At 38.8% G+C, this 20,245-nt stretch overlaps 1 protein-coding gene across 5 annotated transcripts in view; it reads left to right on the forward strand.

Annotated features, from left to right (window-relative positions):
• The first annotated feature begins 2,117 nt into the window (after positions 1-2,117).
• SYDE2 (synapse defective Rho GTPase homolog 2) overlaps positions 2,118-20,245 on the forward strand; it is a 49,236-nt gene continuing 31,108 nt past the window's right edge. Inside the window, exons 1-5 of one of the 5 annotated variants that reach the window (XM_070592751.1) lie at positions 2,119-3,566; positions 12,440-12,628; positions 12,749-12,862; positions 12,983-13,135; positions 18,486-19,588. In XM_070592751.1, the coding sequence (XP_070448852.1) occupies positions 2,258-3,566; positions 12,440-12,628; positions 12,749-12,862; positions 12,983-13,135; positions 18,486-19,588 (2,868 nt within the window). In that variant the 5' untranslated portion in view covers positions 2,119-2,257. Of the gene's footprint in view, positions 3,567-12,439; positions 13,136-18,485; positions 19,589-20,245 lie in introns of all 5 variants that reach the window. The other 4 variants (XM_070592750.1, XM_070592749.1, XM_070592752.1 and 1 more) reach the window with 4 other exon arrangements.

Raw genomic sequence — 20,245 nt, forward strand, 5'->3', positions numbered from 1 at the left:
TTGTGAATTTATGCGATAGAACATTCTCAACCTTAAAGCAGCATTAAGTTGAGTTTTGCTGTACAGCATCACACTTAGTTTTGAGCAACGCCCAGAACAATGCAATATTTTATATTGGCCAATGTGTTTTATAACTCCTGAATTTAACAAGTTGACAACTTGAAATTAAGGATGAAGTTCGATCTAGACCTTCAAGATTATATTTTTCTATTCATTTTGACATATATATGCAACTTAGGGTATTCTTAACAACTATGTTAATTACAAAAAGAAAAAAATAAAGATTTTGCAACTGGGAGTTGGAATGGAAACAATCTCTGAGACAGAGATCAAATTGTGTTTATAGACACCATTATTGCCAGATTTACTCTCAGTCATTTCCTGTGGGAATATTTCACTGGAACATAATTTTATGCTTTGTCTATTTATTAAATAGCCTGTTCCATGGAATAAAGATAATGAGAACTATAAATAATAATGTATGCAAATTATAGTGTAACATTTCACGGTATTTTCCTAGATGAGAATTAAGATTATTTAACAAACTGTTTCTTATTCATCACTGAAAGAATTTTAAAACAACACTAATACAGCATGGTCTAGTGCAGAGTTGGCAACAGACTGGAAATGAAAGTCATTTGTTTCCTTTAAAGTTGACACTAATTTTAAAAATATTTATTCATCATGTACAGTATATAAGATGCTATACTTATACTCTGTGGAAAATACAAAAGTCAATTATGGACAGTCTCCGCCCTTAAGGAGTTTAAGAATTTGTCTTGTACGGGAGATAGGGCATGCCTTGTATAAAACAAAAAACAATAAATATATTATGAGTGGGTATGAGTAAAGTACTATTGGAGTTTGGAAGAATGGAAGATCATGTCCATGTGGGAGATGAGATGACTTCTTGGAGAAGGCATTTGAATGGAGTCTTAGAGGATCGGTAAGATTTCTGCAAATAGAGATGCAGGTAAAATTATTCCCAGATGCAGAGAATAGCTATTGACAAAGGTAGTATAGATCAATGCACATTTATAGACTGGAGTCTTTGGCTTGTGCCGGAAAAAAAAAAAAAAAGAATTTAGATAAATGTAGTTGGAAATAGGGTAAGTAATACATTCTTTTACTCAGTTATGCAAGCTTACTATGAGTGCTAACTATGTGTGAGCACTGTGCTAGGAGTTAGGAGTACATTCATGAGATACTCAGACAACGGCCCCTTTAAATATGTAAACACTAAAAAATGCAACTCTGAAATCAGGGATGATGACAACACTGATTCTTCCCAATCACGGATAGGTCCATTGATCTGTGGCAACAGGTGGTACTTCAGTTTACAACTGTTACATAGAGCACGGGATTCAGTGTTTTTGAGAGAGCGCTGGTATTTCCAAATAGCATGCTTTCTCAATTTCAATCCAATTGTTTCTCAACCCAGTTTTAATTAAAATGAAGTGTTAGCGGGGTGATAGGGGGGCACTACGATATTTGCGGCTTCATTTTAAAAGTTTTGGTTGACGTCAGAATTTAGCGTTAGTATACATTAATTGAAAACAAAAGAAAGAAAAATATACTTAAAAGAGACACCGGTGATGATTTTTTGGACAAAACGATTCTTCTTTATGAAAAGAAATCGCTGCAAATTTCCTTTAAATAGCTAGCTCCCTGTGCAATTGAAATGATTCGGAACGTTTCTCGAACACGTTGCACTAAGTGGGATACACTCGTATTCATACTTTGTCCGTCACAACAATCTTAGTTTTCTCTCAAGCTAGGACTTGCTGTATTAGACACACCTCGTGCCGCGGTGGCAATGGGGAGGGTGGCGAAGGTGATGGAGAGGCAGCCAGGAGGGCACTTTCCCTTTCTCCGTCTCCCCCAACGAGGCTTTGCAGCCTCCAAACCCAGACCCCTTCCCGCTCCTTCTTTCTGCAGCCTCAACTCGCCCTGCGCCCCACAGCTCCTGTGCTCACCCTCACCCACCGTCCAGCCGCGTCCCGCGCCCACCCTCCAAACGCAGTCCCGCAGCCGCGGCCCGCGCGCCCCGTCGCGGCCCGGGCTCCGGGGCATGCGCCGTGCGCGCCGCTACCCTCCCCCTTCCAGCGGCAGAGTTATGCCAAGTATGTGAGGAGCCCGCGAGGGCCAGCGCCGGTCATGGGGAGCCGCCGCCGCCTCCGCGAGCGCGGCTTTCTCCCGAGCGGGGCCCCGACCTCTCCCCGCGCCAGGGGCGGGCCTGCTTGCTGAGGCGGAGGGGATGGCGGACCCTCTGAGGAGGACGCTGTCCAGGCTCCGGGGGAGGCGGGGTCCCCGCGCTGCCGGGGGGCTCGGGCTCCGGGCGGCCGCGGCAGCTACCGTGGCGGCCTCCTCGGCCCCCTCGCGCGCGCACCCCGGCGGAGCCCGGCCGAGCCGGGAGCAGCCCCCGCCGTCGCCTCAGGCGTGGGGTCCCGAAGCGCGGGGGCCGGGAGGGCGAGCGGGGCAGGCGGGGGCGCCCGGGCCTCGGCCGCGCGGCGGGAAGGAGGCCGCCCCCCCGGGCCGCGGGCGCCCTCGCGCCTCTGCGCACCCCGCGCCGGGCTCCGAGGGCAGCGGAGAGGACGACCGCGACGACGACGAGGACGGTGCCGACTACTACGAGAACCTGCCCGGCGGCTGCCAGCCCGCGCCCGCGCCGGAGCCCGCGCCCGAGGGGGCGGAGGCGGAGCGGCGGCCCCCGCCTCCCCCGTCGGCGGGCTCCACCCCGCGGGCGGAGGGCGGCCGCCTGGAGACGGGCAGGCTGCAGACCCAGTTGCGAGAGGCCTATTATCTGCTGATCCAGGCCATGCACGACCTGCCCCCTGACTCGGGCGCGCGGCGGGGCGGCCACGGCTGGGCGGATCGCAGCTGCCCTGCGGGAGCCGGGGCGCGGGGCCAGCCGCCTTCTCCCTGCGGCGCTGCCCACCGCCCCGCCCGCCCTCGGGACTGGGAGCGGGGAGGCGGCGGCCGCCCTTGGCAGCAGGTGTCCCCGCCCCGGTCGCCTCCGGGGGAGTCGGGGGGAGGCCGCCTGCGGACTCCTCGGATGCGACTGTCCTGCAGCAGAAGCCTCGAGAGCCTCCGGGTGGGCGCCCAGCCGCCTTCCTTCCAGCGGTGGCCGAGCGACAGCTGGATCAGGTGCGGCGGGCGCGGGGACCGGGACGAGCCCCCGCCACGTGGAGGCGGGATGCACGGCTGGAGCGGAGGCAGCGCCCGGGCCGCGGCGCCGTCTGGCCTCCCGCCTCCCAGCTCCTCGCAGCCCGGGCGCTCCTCGGGAAGCCCTTTCGGGGACCCTGCGGGGTCCTCGGGGCTGCGCAGCGGCGAAGGGGACGGCCAGGAGGGGCTGCCCTTCCTCAGGCCGCCCGCGGTGACAGTCAAGAAGCTGCAGAAGTGGATGTACAAAGGGCGCCTGCTGTCCCTGGGAATGAAGGGTCGCGCCCGTGGGACAGCCCCCAAAGTCACAGGAACGCAGGCAAGCTCTCCACACCTGGGCGCTTTGAAAATGCGAGAAAGCCATGTCCTCGCGGTGCCTCCAGACCAAAGAATTACGCTGACAGGTAGGACACTTTGCAATCAAAATGCGCACACTTCGAGCCGTAGTAGTGTTTACCAACTGGGCTTCTGGCTAAAGAGCGAAGAGTAGGTTTTGTTTTTGCAGACAGGTGGGTGTCCGTGCCAAAGCAAGTGTCAGGTAAGTGGCAGCTTAATTTGATGTCGAGGGTACTTGGATAATGCATTCACTCGATTTGCCTTTTATTTTCTTTTAAGACAGTGGCATGAGGAACTTGGAGTTTTTGTTTTTTCTTCTCTAAGAACCCGTGTTTCTACTCCTAAGCACAACAGTGAGTAAAGGTTAAGTTCATCACACGCTTTTAGTAGGTTTAGAGTTGGGCGGGGCCGCCTTGATTTCTATTCTTTGTAGCTCTAGGCAAATCCATAGACTTTTGTAAAGTTTGTGCATTTGAATTTGATCCAGGGTAGACTTTATGGGCTTCATAAACTGTCATTTTTCTCATTACACCTTTTTTCCCTGTCTCTTCCAGGCACCCGCACATACAGACACTTACACGCAACCCAAACCAAACCAAACCAAAAATCTACCAGAGTAAAATTTCTTTTTAGTCAGGTAGGATTTCCTGTGCTTCTTTTCTCCACCTTTCCATCCCCTCACCCCCACCCCCCCCACAAAAAACCCAGCAAAGTCAGTAAGCTTTTTATTGTGGAAAATCAAGGGCCCTAGTATTTTAATCAAAAGACAAATGGCCCTTATGTACTTGTTAAGAAAGTGCAGACATTTAAAGTCATTTGTAAACTTAAGTATATATGTCCTTCCAATAGGATTTTGCTGCCTATTTTGTATGTCGTGATTTTTAATTTTCCCAGAAGATTTAGGTTATGAATTCTGGAAATCTCTTAATTATGTTCTAAATAGCAAAAATTCTCTTCTAAAAGTAGTACCTTCAAACTGAGCCAAAACCAACATGATCTTTCGAACTACTCTTAAATGTAAAGACTTTTAGTGAACATAATAACTCAGGTGTCAGTGATAATTTTAAAAATATTAAATGCTGAAATGTAAAAAGTTTTCACAGTACTTGTCAGTTTCTCTGGTAAGAATTAGAAATCTTACAGGACTGGGTTTATACACATTAACCTTGTTTAACCAGTAAACACAAAAACAGTGGGGAGAAACAAAGTTCACAAAACTTCTAATTATACAATGAGGACAAATCAAATGATTCATTTATTTTATTTTTTTTTTGGTGAGGAAGATTGGCCCTGAGCTAACATCTGTTGCCAATCTTCCTCTTTTTGTTTTTGAGGAAGATTGTCTGTGAGCTAACATCTGTGCCAGTCTCCTCTATTTTTCATGTGGGACACCACAGCAGCAGGACTTGACAGTGGTGTGTAGGTCCGCATCCTGGATCCAAACCCTCTGACCTTGGGCACCAAGTGGAGCACTGGGACTTAACCACTACACCACCGGGCTGCCCTCTCAAATGATTCATTTAAAGTGTCTACACACTTGAAAAGTTTTTTTCGAATCTATAAATCTCTAATCCAATCTAACCTGTCAATTTTTTCCCTCAAATTAATTCCATTTCACTTGAATAAAAGAGTAGTAGAATGTAAATTTTTTGCGACGAGACATGTACTTTTTGCTAAGTTCACATTAAAATGTGCATTTCCAAGAGTCAAGTATTTGTAATCATTTATTACATTTTATTGCCACTATATCTTTACCTTCTCTGATTTTGGTTTAGTTAACCCTTTGTACGATGGTTAAATGTTGGCCATAACACAAATCTGTATAAAACTTTAGTCAGGTATTTTTTACTCTTGTTGCAAAGGTTAAACATGTACCATATGATGACTTTTAATGCCTTCAGTTATAGTGTAAACATTCAAAGATTTTCAAGTAATAATAAATGTAGTAACTCTTAAGAATGAGTTCATTGATTTTTTTCATTGAGACACTAATTAAGTGAAACTAACTTTAAAAGAAATTAAAATGAAACATTAGAATTACCCCATTTTAGTATTTTAGATATTTTACAAGAAATCTAAGCAAAAGCTTCAATAATCTTTCGTTTAAACAACTTTCTTAGATGTTATTTCCTTTCCTAGCACCGGTTCATCTTCTAGGAAAAAGTAAAAATAATTTGTGCAATGTCTATCTAGTATAGATTTGGAGAATTTACTTTTTTTACACTATTTTTCATGAAGGTTAGTTGTACTTATTAAAACCATTCTGGATACTTCTTGTGGTTCGAATATAATCTTTATTACTCCCCCCAATGGAGGTATGACAGCTGTCATTCAACAACAACAAAAGAAACAGAGGGGTAAGTAGTTTGCCCTAGGCCACTCAAACTAGTATGTGGTTTGTATATGCTAGTATCTGGATTCCATCTATTATGTGGATTCAAACTCCGGTCTTTATGACTCCAAAACCCCTGTTTGTATAAGGTCAAAGAGACTCTAAACTTCTTTAGAGGTTTGATTCACTTAATTCTGCTAAGTTGCTTGAATTGAGGAGATGGATGGATTCCAACAAGGTTTAGAGGGGTAAGTAACTTCCCCAAAGTTGCAAAGAAGATGGAGGAATCCTACAATAGGTTTTAAGACTTTTTTTTTAATTAATGCTACATCCATTTTAAACTTTTACCTTTAAGTGTTTACTTAGTTCAAATTGATGTTACTTGGATTCTACTTTTAAACCATGTTTTCTAAAAAATTATTTTAAACCGTGTTTTCTAAAAAATTAATTGGGCAGTCCAGATGAAACAGTACATTCTTGGTTGTATAAAGATGTTAAATAGCCTAAAAGGCTTATATCACATTTTTCTATATGATATCATTTGTGAGTATTTTTTTCAAAATAAAGTTATAGTTAGAATTTGTAAAACAGAATAACTATATAATGGGATAGAGATACCTAATCTACTTAGATATTTTGGAAACTTTTGAGACTGTTTAACAAATGGAAGCCAAAATTTGTTTTGATTTCTGGCTCTTACTAAGAGCCACTAAAACTTTTGATATTGTAATAATGTCAGTGATTTGATGCAGTTGGGTATGTAGTGTTCACAGATTGGCCAATTTGTTCCTAATTGAGATGATTATTTAAGAAATCTAAAGTCATTACACATAGTAAATATCATCAAGTTTCTGCAAGTCTTAAGGTTACAAAGGAATTTTAACCTATTTGCTAACTATACTTCATTATGTCTTTATAAATAAGTTTTAATTAGCATATAGTACTCAGAAATAAATTCAAAAGTACCAGGTTGAGCTATTTTGGCCTTTTACTACTTTAGAAAATAATGAGCCTGCTTTGACTCTACTTTTCTTGCTTCATGATCTATGAAAGAAAAAATTTAGGGCATGTAACTTGTTAATAATTTGTCTAAAATCTTTAGACAATTCTTGTAAAATAGTATTAATTAGATGTGTGATCTTGTGCATTATATCTTAAAGAAAGTTGACACTTATAATGCAGATTGCCATCTATTTCTCTTTTCTCAATTATTTGTATCTCTAATTTATTATCTTTGTGAGCTGCATTATCTTGATGAACCTTTCCAACTAATTCTTTTATGTATTAGCCCTCTTCAAGAGTAGTAGCAATAGGCATATAATTTTTGACTGTCTTCTAGTGTTAAATTCCTCTCTGAGAAATTCTGTCATTGTGGCCTTAGACGCAAGTCCAGCTTTCTGGGTTTTTTTGGGGGGGGAAGAGTGCCATAGAACATTAGAGTTGCTGGTGGCAGGAAAACTCTGAGAACTACAAATTCAGCAGAAAATAATGTTGTGTTGATTTGAAAGTCCTATATTTCTAAGTGGTGTTTAGTTTTTGAGAATTACTAAGGCTATTTTCTAGACCTGTGCCACTCAAACTGTGGTTGACTGTTACAGAGCTGTGCTTTTCAAATCCATGTGCATATGAACTCCCTGAAAATCTTCTTAAACTGCAGATTTAGTGTGTATGGGGGTGGGACCTGAGATTCAGCATTTTAATAAACTGGCAGTGTAGGTACTGCTGTTTGGTACACGCTTTGAGTAGTAAGGTTCTAAGGTTCTCAGTGCCGCCAGTTACCTATCTTGATAAGTTTGTTAAAGTTTTGTAAAAGCATTCTACTTTTCTACTTTATTCTGATACTTGATACTTAAACTAACCTCTATTAGAGCAAACTGTTTGAGCTCTTTCTGCTTCAATTTTATTTGTGTGAATTTATGATTACTACTTGTGTGTGACAAGTTTAAGCAGTTCCCTCCATATTGGTCTCATCTGGTACTAAGAAAAGTGATATTTTGGAATCTGCAAGAGAGGAGGCCACTTAGAACAGTGGTTAACAAAATAGATTTTCTTGGTTTCTGATCAGACTCCACCACTTACCAGGCTTGTTACTGGACAGGCATAGCCCTGCCTTGCCTCAGTCCTCAGGTTGCTGTGAGGATGAAGAAAGATAATCCATTTGGTTCCATGCCTGGTGCTTAGTTAACTGTTATCAGGAGAAAGGCATGCTGACTTTGTGAGGAGAGTACTGCCTTGCCCCACATCAGCAGGATTCTGGATGGAGAATGAAAGGATCACTTGCGGGGTACTGCCTTGAGGAGCTTTGGGAATTGAACTAGAGTTCCCCCCTTTAGGGACACTTATTTATTCTGTTCATCTTTCCTTCTGTGCTGCTTTTGTCTTGCTCCTCCCCGTTACTTTTGTGGAACTGAAAACAGTCTCAAAGTTTTCTTCTCTACTTTCCTGTCCCCAAAGCTATCACACAGCTTTTTTCTTAAGGGATTTTATTGCTAGTCACAAGGGAGGAAAAATAAGATACAAAAAGCACTTCTTTCCTTTTTCTTGTACCCCTTACCCCATTTAGATTTATCCAGGAAAGATAAAGACATATGTCTGAACACACTCATATAAACCTAAAGCTTAAGTTTATTATAGTCATTTCATCTGGGCAGCCAGGCTTGACTCTGTAAGCAGCATTGCTTGTATTTATTTAAACTCTAACACGACATTCATAAGAATACTTTTATTTAGGATTTTTAATGAGAAGTAAGCAAAAGCAACAGAGTTTGTTTCTGCAGTAGAAAGTTAAAAATGATGAAAAGATGTCTGTAGATACTGTACATTTTCAATGAGAGTTCAAGTACATAATTTTTCAGAAAGTTTGCTGATGATTTTGAGCTGGGCACTCACTAGTTAAATGTTTGGTAATAGTAAGTCATCTAGGTTTATTAAGAAATAATAGTTGAGAGCATAAAATTGGCTTGAGTAGTTCACCACTATATAGAGTTTTTTTTTTTTTTTGAGGAAGATTAGTCCTGAGCTAACTGCTGCCAATCCTCTTCTTTTTGCTGAGGAAGACTGGCCCTGAGCTAACATCCATGCCCATCTCCCTCTACTTTATACGTGGGACGCCTGCCACAGCATGGTTTGCCAAGTGGTGCCGTGTCCGCACCTGGGATCCGAACCGGCGAACCCCGGGCCACCGAAGTGGAATGTGTGCACTTAACCGCTGCACACTTAACTGCTGTGCCACTGGGCCAGCCCCTAGAATATTTTTTTGAGTGAAAACTTTTAATTGCCACTTCTACATTTTCTTTAGGTTTTCAAAGTAAAATGACTTTAGATAGAATTGAATAATTATACTGTAATGTGTAGTTGCAAGAGAATAGACTTTTTTGCCTTGCAACTTTGCACATTTATTTTTATATTTTTTTTACTTGTGCCTTCTTTCAGCATGCATGTGTGTGTGTAAAATCTGAAGCTAAAGGTAATTTTTAAATTTATACCAATAGGGTTTAAGATTAATTTTAGCACAAAAAGGGAGTGAAGGGAAGATTGCAAACAGCTTTCCATTTCTGTATAATTTACATTTATATGCATCTATTTAATTAACTGAGATATAAGTGAAAAGCTTTAAATTATTTATAAATAGTTTCTCAGTAAAATTTGCCGCCCTAAATAATGTATTGCTTATATTCACTTAAAATAACTAAATCAATTTGGCCTTTATCAGAAATTTTAATAATGCACCTGTTTGTCTCTAAATTTAAACTTCAGCATCATGTATTTTGAAATATTCAGCAATAGCAGTCAGACTATTTGGTTTCAAGTTTTTGCAGTTTGGAGTTTCATGAAAAATAGTTGCAGTGTATCTCACAGTGTAATTATGCCTTTTAATGTTACACCCTCATTAAATGCTAATGTCAATAGAAGTATCAGTTGGCTTAAATATGGGATGCTGTTAGCTTTATTTTTCTCATTGCGGTTCCTTGGAGTGTAGTACTAGTAAAAGTCTGTTTATTTTATATATAGTGTATGTCAAAAAACTCTAATAGAACTCAAAATAATGTGTCTATATAAAATTTTGCATGTTTTGAGAGACATCTGAGAAAAAGGTAATGTTAGATGTGGCTCATAGCCATTGTAAGTTGTATGATTTTATACTTTTTGTTTCAAGTTTATAATTGTGTCAAAACTACATATAATATTCTGCGAAGGTCTGAAATGGTACTCAATAATATGGGATTTGGGCTAAAATGTGAAATTGATCTAGATTTTAATGCATTTGGCAAGAGGATATGGTCATTAAAACCCAGGAGCCTCAATGATGCCTGAGTATGTGTTGATTTTCAGTTCTGAATTTTAAGTGTAAAGGACACAGAACCAAAGAAAGACTTGAATCTTCAGGTTTTCATTAATTAAATCAAACGAAATCAATTCAAGATATTTATTGAATATCTGTTACGTGTTTGCATGTTAAATCCTGGAGAGAGAAGTGGGTATCCCTTAGTGGTAGCCCAGGTGTACAGCTATGAACTCTGCAGTCAGAAGAGTTTATTTTGAGTGCTGCCTTTTCCCTTCACCATCTGGGTGATCTTGGGCAAGTTACTTGACTTTTCTGAATAGTACTATATAGTTTTCAAAGTATTTTGAACATTATCTCACTTAATCCTTACCAGCAGCCACCCTACAGGGTTAACTGGTTGACATTATTGCCATGTTCAGAGGGTTGCCTACTTCCCTGTGTTTAGTGGGTATCATGGTGTGGGGAGATGGGTAAGAGCATGGATTTCAGGGTTAGACAGACTTAAGTTTGAATCCTAGGGCTAACACCTTGACCATACTCCTCATATTTTTTGAAGCTCATGGAAATAATTATACCTGTCTCAGGATTGTTGAGGAGGTTCAATGAGGTTAAGGGCTTCCTTACTGCTTTCTCTCTCGTTCCTGGCACATAATAGGCAATCAGTAAGTATTTGCTGAGTAAATAAATGTCTGGCATAGTAGGCGTTTGTTCATGGGAGCTTCCTTCCCTTCTGATTCCTAGTCTATTCCTGCCTCTGGAACTAATTGAACTTGAAAACTAGTTTGTGTTTAAGGTTTTTTGGGGTTTTTTTGTAATTAATCTGGTTGGTTGGGTAATGTATAGGATTAAAAAAGGGCAAATTTACCTCTTTTTTTTTTTTTTTCCAGTGAGGAAGATTGGCCCAGAGCTAACATCTGTTGCCAATCCTCCTCTTTTTGCTTGAGGAAGATTGTTGCTCAGCTAGCATCTGTGCCAGTCCTCCCCCATTTTGTATGTGGGACTCCACCACAGGATGGCTTGATAAGTGGCCTGTAGGTCTGTGCCTGGGATCTGAACCCACGAACCCCAGACCACTGAAGTGGAGCATGCGATCTTAAACACTATGCCACCAGGCTGGCCCCCCAAATGTACATGTTTTAAAGGATTTTTTTCAGTAGAAGGGAGGTTACTGAAAGCCATGATTATGCATGAAGCTGATTTTTTTATTGTTATTAAGCTCCTCATAGTTGAACATGTTTTTATCACTCTGTGGTATTAGACTATTATATTTTACTTGCTGTAATACTAAGATGAATCAACCACATTCCCGAAGTAGTATAAGACCATAATTCCTTAATTCACAAGCCTGGCATGATCTTAAATTTTAAGAAATGTTATTTTTTTTTAATTGTATGTAGTGAATTAGTATTATGATATATATTTAGCTTATTGATTGTTATTGGAGCCAGCTTTACACCACTCTTTGGAAGCATAAATATTTTTCCTCTTTATGTGGAATTAATGTTATATATACATTATTAGAGTCTTATCACATTATATTAACACACACACATATCTCAGTATTTGATGTTCCCCCCTGCAAATTCCTTCAGGGCAGAGACTGTTTTCTTCATCCATATATTCTTGCTGCTTAGGTGTGTGCCTGACCAATAGCAATAGCTGTATTGTGCTTCATGAGACAGGATACCTGCTTCTAATCTGGGCCTGCTTAAGGGATTTTTATTTTTATTTTTGCCCTAGATATTTAGAACTTAAACCCTGCATAAGATACTACTGTACTTTATGGTTAAGAAATAAATGTTATTTTGAAATTTTAGTAATCAGTAAGGCATTTAGTATGAAGTAAGTCACACTTATTTTTATTCAAAGTTAATCTTTGTCTGAAAAGGTAAGAACATTACCTGTGTTTTCTGAAGACTTCTGGTCCTTGTAGTAGTGAGTTTAAAATTATTTAAATATTAATTGAAGCCATGCTGTATACAAAGCGTCCTATATAAGCTTTTTACAAAGTGTGTTTTGCTTAGAGAAGGCTTTGTTAGCTCTTTATAAACGTGATTGTTTATAAAGGCAGTCTCAGAGTTTGTTCATCCTTTTTCTTAGAATTCTTGTGACACTTATACCAGCAATCTGATTTCTAAATTATAGAAGTCATTTTTAGGTAGAAAAATCCAAAAATTTTCTTGTTCAATTTTAATCTTTGAATGTGATTAATACTACTTTTCTTTTTTCTTTTTAAAGATAGTACTTTAATAACCGGTCTCAAGGGACATGTCTTTCCTGGTATACAGGCGTTACATTCTACCTTCCTTTTTTCTTTGAAACAGATTTATTTGAAAATATGTATGGGTCTACAATGAAGAGACGAGAACTTGAAGATCTCAAGGATAATATTGGGTTCAGAGGTCATAAGCCACTTAACAGCATTACTGTGTCAAAGAAACGCAATTGGCTATATCAGAGTACTCTGAGATCTTTTAATTTGGAAGAAGAAAATAAGAAATGCCAAGATATAAGTAATTTATCTGTCTCCCCCCTCTCTCTACCTAAACATCAGCTATCACGACCTTTCCTCAAATCATCTGAAGAATATTGTACATATGTGGTGTGTAATGCTACAAATTCTTCATTATCAGGAAACTGTTCTCTAAACTTTAATGAGGAAAATGATGCAGATGATGAAGGAGAAATATGGTACAACCCCATTCCTGAGGATGATGACTTTGGGATATCAAATGCTTTGAGTTTGGGTGAGGCCAACTCTGCTGTTCTGAAGTTTCCTGCTGTCGGTTTGAGAGTATTACCTGGTAGCAACCTAATGAAAGTAGAGCAGCGTACTGAAGACTCGCTCTGCTCTTCTGAACACACAGGCGATGTTCAGACCACACAGTCAAATGGAACGAATTCTGTAGATTCCATCCATTCCACAGGGTTTGGGCAGCAGTACAAGCAAAGGCTTGGACACAAGACACAAGAAGGTATAACGGTGGAGGACACTCCCTTGGTGAAATCTCCATTTGCAGGTAAAGATGAGCATGTATCTGCCTTTTCTTTCTTCTCCGTTTTCCAAATCTTTGGTAGTAGCTAAAACTAAATAGAGATGTCTGTCATAGCTATGTACTTTATCTTACAAAGTGAATGTATTTTCATGAAAATAAACTCAAAAAAGTTTATAAACATTTTTATGTATGTGGCGGTTTAATTATTCCTATCACAGTCTTGGTTTTGTCTTCTGGTGTGCTTTAGTATGTCAGTCTTTTTTTTTTTTTTCCTTTTTTTCTCCCCAAAGCCCCCCGGTACATAGTTGTATATTCTTCGTTGTGGGTCCTTCTAGTTGTGGCATGTGGGACGCTGCCTCAGCGTGGTTAGATGAGCAGTGCCATGTCTGCGCCCAGGATTAGAACCAACGAAACACTGGGCCGCCTGCAGCGGAGCACACGAACTTAACCACTTGGCCACGGGGCCAGCCCCAGTATGTCAGTCTTTTGAGATAGTAATTTTTCTTTTAGTTGAAAGAATGGAAACATGAGGAGTAGAAGAGAAAGATATATTCTTTATGTAAATCATATTTTGCTTCATTCATTCATTCATTCATTCATTTGCTCACACTTGGTCTGGCCACAGGTGAGAAGTTGTACTTTTAGTGTACCAGTAGTCATTAGTTTGTGTTTTTACGCCTATGTTTCCTCATGAACAAGGAAAAGGAGAAGAGAAAAAGAAATGAGAGGTAGAAGTAAATACCTTGCCGATGGGTTCTGCAATAGTTAGGGAACCCAGAAAGCAAGTAATTGAAGTTTGATTCATAGTACATTGAACCATATGAAGCTGCTAATATTCAACTGTTTTTGATCTGCAAAAAACAGCATTTCATGTGGTTCATCCTAATGATTTTATTCTTCCTTGATTGCCTGCGGTTTTGTGATGTGCTTCTTTTCAAATTTAGTCCCAGGTACCCTACCCAGGAAACAAAGCATATGGCACATTTAGTTGCAAATATCAGATGTTGAATAGAAAGTAATTATGTTTTATAGGAAGTCATTTTAATTTATAAAATTTGAAATGATACAGAATATTCGAAGATGTGAGGTATAGCAGGTGCTGTCAGTACCGTGTCCATATCCCTTGGGTTTTATTACTTATTTAAATGGAGACAGCCTATTCCAACCATCAGTATCTGCATCTCTGCTGGAGGGCTCTCTCTGGAAGTGGTAGAGGGAGCCTAGGAGGGCCTCTCAACCAGGACTGACAGGAGTTGGGTAGGACTACCGCAGCTCCTCTGCCCTTGAGTGGGATAAATCTGCATTGTTTCTCAGAGTTTTCTCATGCGTTTAGGCTCCACTTGCCCATAGTGGTAGCAGGCTTGATAATTCACCTTGAATTTCACCTGGTGTTTGTGGCTGGTATCCTTTTCTCTGAGATATGAGGAGGCGGAGTAAATGTTATGTTAAGAGAAAAAGCAAGTTATAATACAGTGTGTCCTGTATGATGTCAATTTTAAAAGAAGCACTGAAAACTATACTAGAAATATTAGTCTAACCCCCCTCCCGGGGGTGTTGGGATTGAAGGTAATTAAAACTGTGTGTGTGTGTGTATGTGCATTTCTAATTGTAGACTGATTTTCCAGAGTTAATGTTTGTTTCTTTTGTAGTCTGGATGGAGAGAGGAACAAATACTATGTAAAATAACAGTTTGGAACACAGGCTGTGATCAGGATGGAGTGATGGGAAGGCGTGCAGGGGTATAGCAGATAGTGATGCCTGTGAAATGTTGCCAAAAGGCAAGAGGGAATGAGGACAAGAGCAAAGCTAGAAAGCCACTGTCTAAAGTGATACACACTTTGATTTAGGTTACTGCCTTTAAACTTTTTTTATGTCTGTGGCAAATTGTGAAGCTGGAAAGACTGACAGACATTACAAAAAGACCCCCCAAAACTTGTAAGTACAATAGGGCTGTCATTTATGTGTCCTTACTATCATTCTTCTCTTAAACATATTATTAGAATATAATAAGCACAATCCTAAATTAACCAAAGGAAGTAGACAGTTTATTTATATGCTGTCTCCTTTTGTTTAAGTTTGATCAGAAAAGTTACCTAGTGATCTGTTTTCTTTAGCAATATTGGCAGAAGACTGTTGAGAAATCGGCAAAGAGAATGGTCGAATTTCAAAATAAATTTTTGATCAAGGAATAGGAGAGCTGAAGTATTTTGAATATAAACAATTTTTTAATCATAACAGAATTAGGACTTGTTTTTTGCTTATTAACTTCTAGATGTACATGTGTCTTTTGTCTAGTTGCAATCATAGTGGACTATTTTTGGTTTTTGCTATTTTTACTTGTATCTTCATCCTGTATTATTCATGAAAATTAATGTTATTGTTTCCCAGTCTTTATAGTATTTAATTGGGTTGACGTGCCCTAGTCTGTTTGACCGGTTCCCTAATGTTGGGCATTAATAGATTGTTTCCTCCACTACTGTGGCAATGATTTTCGTTAGGATCTTTTTTGCTTCCTTGGGACTGAGTACTAGATTCATTACTGGGTCTTTATGGCCGGTAACTACTATTGGTAATTCCTTTATTGTATTTCCTAAAATGTTTACCAATTTGCAGGCAGCCAACAATTGGTTGGTTGGTTGAATAATTCATTTATTCAATAAATGCTGAGTCTCTGCGGTTTGCCCGTTACTGTTCCAGGTGCTGAAGGAGTGTGCCAGTTTCACTTGATTCTAGCCTGCGTCATAAATTTATGTTTAAATATTTTCATTTTGTGCTTTCCCCATATAGCAAGTCTGTAATTTGATTAGTACAATTGTAGTTTAATTTTAAGTGATTGTTGAATTTGGTAATATTTTCCCTCTTGGACTTTTTAAAAACAAAGCATTTATGTTTTAATAAATTCAGTCTTGTCTGCAGTAGAAATTGCTAACATATACAGTATTTCATTTTAATAATTAGTTAAGGACTTCAATGGAAATATTTAATGTACAATGTGTAAAATAGAAGTCAGAATGTTAGATTAAACTCCTTAATAATTTAATGAAACAGAGCAATTCAGTATACTGGGGAGCTTTTTTATGCTGTGACAAAATAGATAGCTTGTAGACTAAAGCAGGTCTCTGATACCGTAGAATTTTTAGAGCAGTAAACCAGTAGAATTGTACTACAATTTACAGTACAAGGCAATGCTTTGTCTAGTTTATCAAACACTCCATTTCTTATTAGTTGCTTACCAGAAAAGCCTAGCAGGCATACTTAAAATAGTCCTTTCTCTCTAAAGAAACCACTTCTTTGTTATTAGACACATAAAGAGGGGTGGAGGGAGAATATTGTATTGATACTTTAAGGAAAGGGTATTTAACCTATTGATTTTTAAAATGAATAAAGCTTTTTTTCTCATTTCTAGTATAGTGTAGAGTAGCCTCCAATATTAGGGTCATTAGGGATCTTTATAAGGAATAGTTAGATAAAGTAGGAAAAGTTAATTTAAACTTTAAATAATTGGGATAATACTAGCTTGTTTCTTTAATGCAACAGTTTAAATTTGTATAATAATAGATTTTAGAAGATTTTTAATTTTGCTTTGTTTGAAAGCTTACTAGGAACAGGTTCAAATATAAAAATGAAACTGGTTAGTCTGTACATTTTTTTTTTTTACTGGGAGATTGAAAGTTTAAGGTTAAATAGAATAACTTCTTAATAATAGTTGAGAAAACGTCTTTAAAAATATGGACAGAAAAATGTTTAGAAGGATGGAGAGGCTGAAAGTGTAGTATTTATGAGCACTGGCTCTGAAGAACTATGCTTAGGTTTGAATCCTGGTTCTGCCACTTACTAGCTATGTTATCTTAGACAAATTAGACACCTCTGTGCGTAGGTTCCTTATCTGGAGAATAGGGAGCTAGTGGTATCTTAACTCATAGGGTTATTATGAGAATTAAATGAGAATCTGTGGATACTAAGTATTAAATTAATTTTTCATATGTTGTCTAGCTCAATAAGTGTTGGCTGGTGTTATTGGATTTAATAATTAAATATTAATTTAATAATTAAATATTTAATTTTTAATAATTAAATATTAATCATTTCATATTAAACTACTTGTAGTAGTATTTTACCATGGTATTTACAATGCTTAATCTCTTAGTAGTTCAGTTTAGGCTATTGTTTACTTTATTTATACTTTTTTGTATCTTTTAAAAACTTTTTGTAAACCTCGATAATTTTGACGTTAAGAAAAAAATGAAGCTATTTTTGTGTGGAGAAAAATTCAAAAACATTTCAATGCATTGTTCTTTATGAAAACTGAAAATTATAAGAAAACTTATTTATATCTCTGCATTGTTGTTTAATATGTTGAAATTACAAGGAAAGGCCCTAATTTAGCTTTTGAAATTCTAGGGAATTATTGTATACAAATAAAACAAGAAAGAAAATGTCTTTACCGTTTTGAAAATTATTTAGTTAGATTTATGATGTTCAATATTTGGTTATTCTTGGTTGTCTAGAGTTTATTCTATATAATATTTGGTGATGTGTTCTAATAGAATTTTAGAATAAGGAGGGGCTCATTCTTGTCAAAATTATAAACTTGTTTTTAACTTTCTTTTAAACCAGCACTGTTATGCGATAAAATTTAGTTTTTAGAGGATTGTAGAGGAAACATTCTTTTTTTTTTTTTTTAAGATTTTTTTTTTTTTTTTCCTTTTTCTCCCCAAAGCCCCCTGGTACATAGTTGTATATTCTTCGTTGTGGGTCCTTCTAGTTGTGGTATGTGGGACGCTGCCTCAGCGTGGTTTGGTGAGCAGTGCCATGTCCGCGCCCAGGATTCGAACCAACGAAACACTGGGCCGCCTGCAGCGGAGCGCGCGAACTTAACCACTCGGCCACGGGGCCAGCCCCTAGAGGAAACATTCTTATAGTAAGATTTAGGATTTCTAAGTAAACATGTTAAAATAGGAATGTGTTAAAATAAGTGTTTTAATATGTTAAAATAAGCATTAAAATAAGAAGCTTTCCAAATTTCCTCTGATATTCGCTGTTTACAGTTATAAAATAACGTACTCACTGAAGTATATTGCAGTGGGAAAGCTTTAGAAAGGCGCCTATATTACCCTTCCTCCAGATCTTCAGAATAGAAATGCAGATGGAGAGGAAGATGCTGCTGCTTACTGTAAGCCATTTGGAGATCCTTGATATTCTGCTTAAATATGTTAATGGAGAGGCACCTAAACTTATAACTAAGTCTCCCTATTGAGATGAGACAAGGGAGGAATTTTTGTCCCTGTGAGTCTGTTAAGTTGATGGTTTATAAAGTAGGAGTAAAAGTAGGAATGAAAACATATCAACTTATAATATCTTTTCTTTTTTTAAGGTCCTGGGATCCTGCCTGCTACAAGTAAGACTGATTTGGGAGTTATAGAACCATCTTCTCCAAGCCCTAGCCCTATGAAAAAAGGCAGTTCAATTAATTGGTCTTTCCCAGATAAAATAAAATCTCCACGAACTGTGAGGAAACTTTCCATGAAAATGAAAAGGTTGCCAGAACTTAGCCGAAAACTGAGCGTTAAGGGAACCTTGAATTACGTACACGGTGCAGATAGTGCCCCTTCCTTGTCTAAATGTAACTGTCAAGGAATTCATCATAGTGTGATTCTCTCTTCTGGGAACACAACCACAGCTGCTAGGAGGAATGTTATCAGTCGATATCATCTAGATACCAGTGTATCTTCTCAGCACAGCTACCAGAAGAAAACCTCTGTGACTTCTAAGTATTCCTGCAAAGGAGGTTACCTCAGTGATGGAGATTCACCTGAGCTTATAACTAAATCTAGCAAACATGGATCTGAAAACAAATTTGGAAAAGGAAAAGAAATAATTCCAAACATCTATAGCAAGAATGAAATAGACATTGATGCTTTTAGACATTATAGCTTTTCTGATCAACCTAAGTGTTCACAGTATATTTCTGGGCTCATGAGTGTGCATTTCTATGGTGCTGAGGATTTAAAACCACCTCGGATAGATTCGAAAGATGTCTTTTGTGCAATTCAGGTGGATTCAGTAAACAAAGCAAGAACAGCTTTGCTCACGTGTCGGACAACGTTTTTAGACATGGATCACACTTTCAACATAGAAATTGAAAATGCGCAGCATTTGAAATTAGTAGTATTCAGTTGGGAACCCACTCCAAGAAAAAATCGAGTGTGTTGTCACGGGACTGTTGTTCTCCCCACCTTATTCAGAGTGACAAAGACACATCAGTTGGCTGTCAAACTTGAACCGAGAGGTCTTATTTATGTGAAAGTAACTCTTTTGGAACAGTGGGAGAATTCTCTTCATGGACTAGATATAAATCGAGAGCCAGAAATATTTGGTGTTGATATTCGAAAAGTTGTAGAGAAAGAGAATACAGGATTGATGGTGCCACTCCTGATACAGAAATGTGTTATGGAAATTGAAAAAAGAGGCTGTCAGGTATTATTTCACTGTGTTTCTCTACTACCCCCTTATCTCTTTGCCTAATTAGTTAATTAAATTTATTTATAGTAAGTCTTAGGGGAAGGAATTCAAGGTAAGGTATAACAAATCTAATGTAGACATTTTCTCATTCCTATTCTTTATTTTTATTGCGTTACTGTTTAGGGTGTAAGTCATACCTTCTCCTATGTTGTCAATGATGGAGAGCAGGCTAGATGGTTCCACAGTTTATGCTGATACAGAGCTGCAGGCACCATATGCCTAGAGATCAAGATTGCTTTACAATGGCATTCCTGGGAAAAGCCAGAGCTGATAACATAGGCAAAAACTAATTAATTTAAGGAATGTTTCTGCTGGTTTGACATTCCTGTGGTAGAGAGTTCCAGCAGTGAATCTTGTAACTCCTCTTCACTTTTAAAATTGATTCCCTGCCCTTATTCTCTACTTTCCCTCATCTTTGGAAAGCAGAAGCTTATCTGTCTCTTAACTTTGGGATAGCATGGAGGATGAGGAGAGGTCCTACTGATAAAACACATCTCATTCTCTTTTCCTTTTAAATAAGGTGAAAACAGCCCATTAAAACAAACAGAAAACCTGGTCTTATTTATAACAAGATATGTAAATATTAACCAGTTAGTAGACCTTATCTTTCTT

Source organism: Equus przewalskii, chromosome 24 (assembly GCF_037783145.1).
Source record: "Equus przewalskii isolate Varuska chromosome 24, EquPr2, whole genome shotgun sequence".
Classification (NCBI taxonomy): domain Eukaryota; kingdom Metazoa; phylum Chordata; class Mammalia; order Perissodactyla; family Equidae; genus Equus; species Equus przewalskii.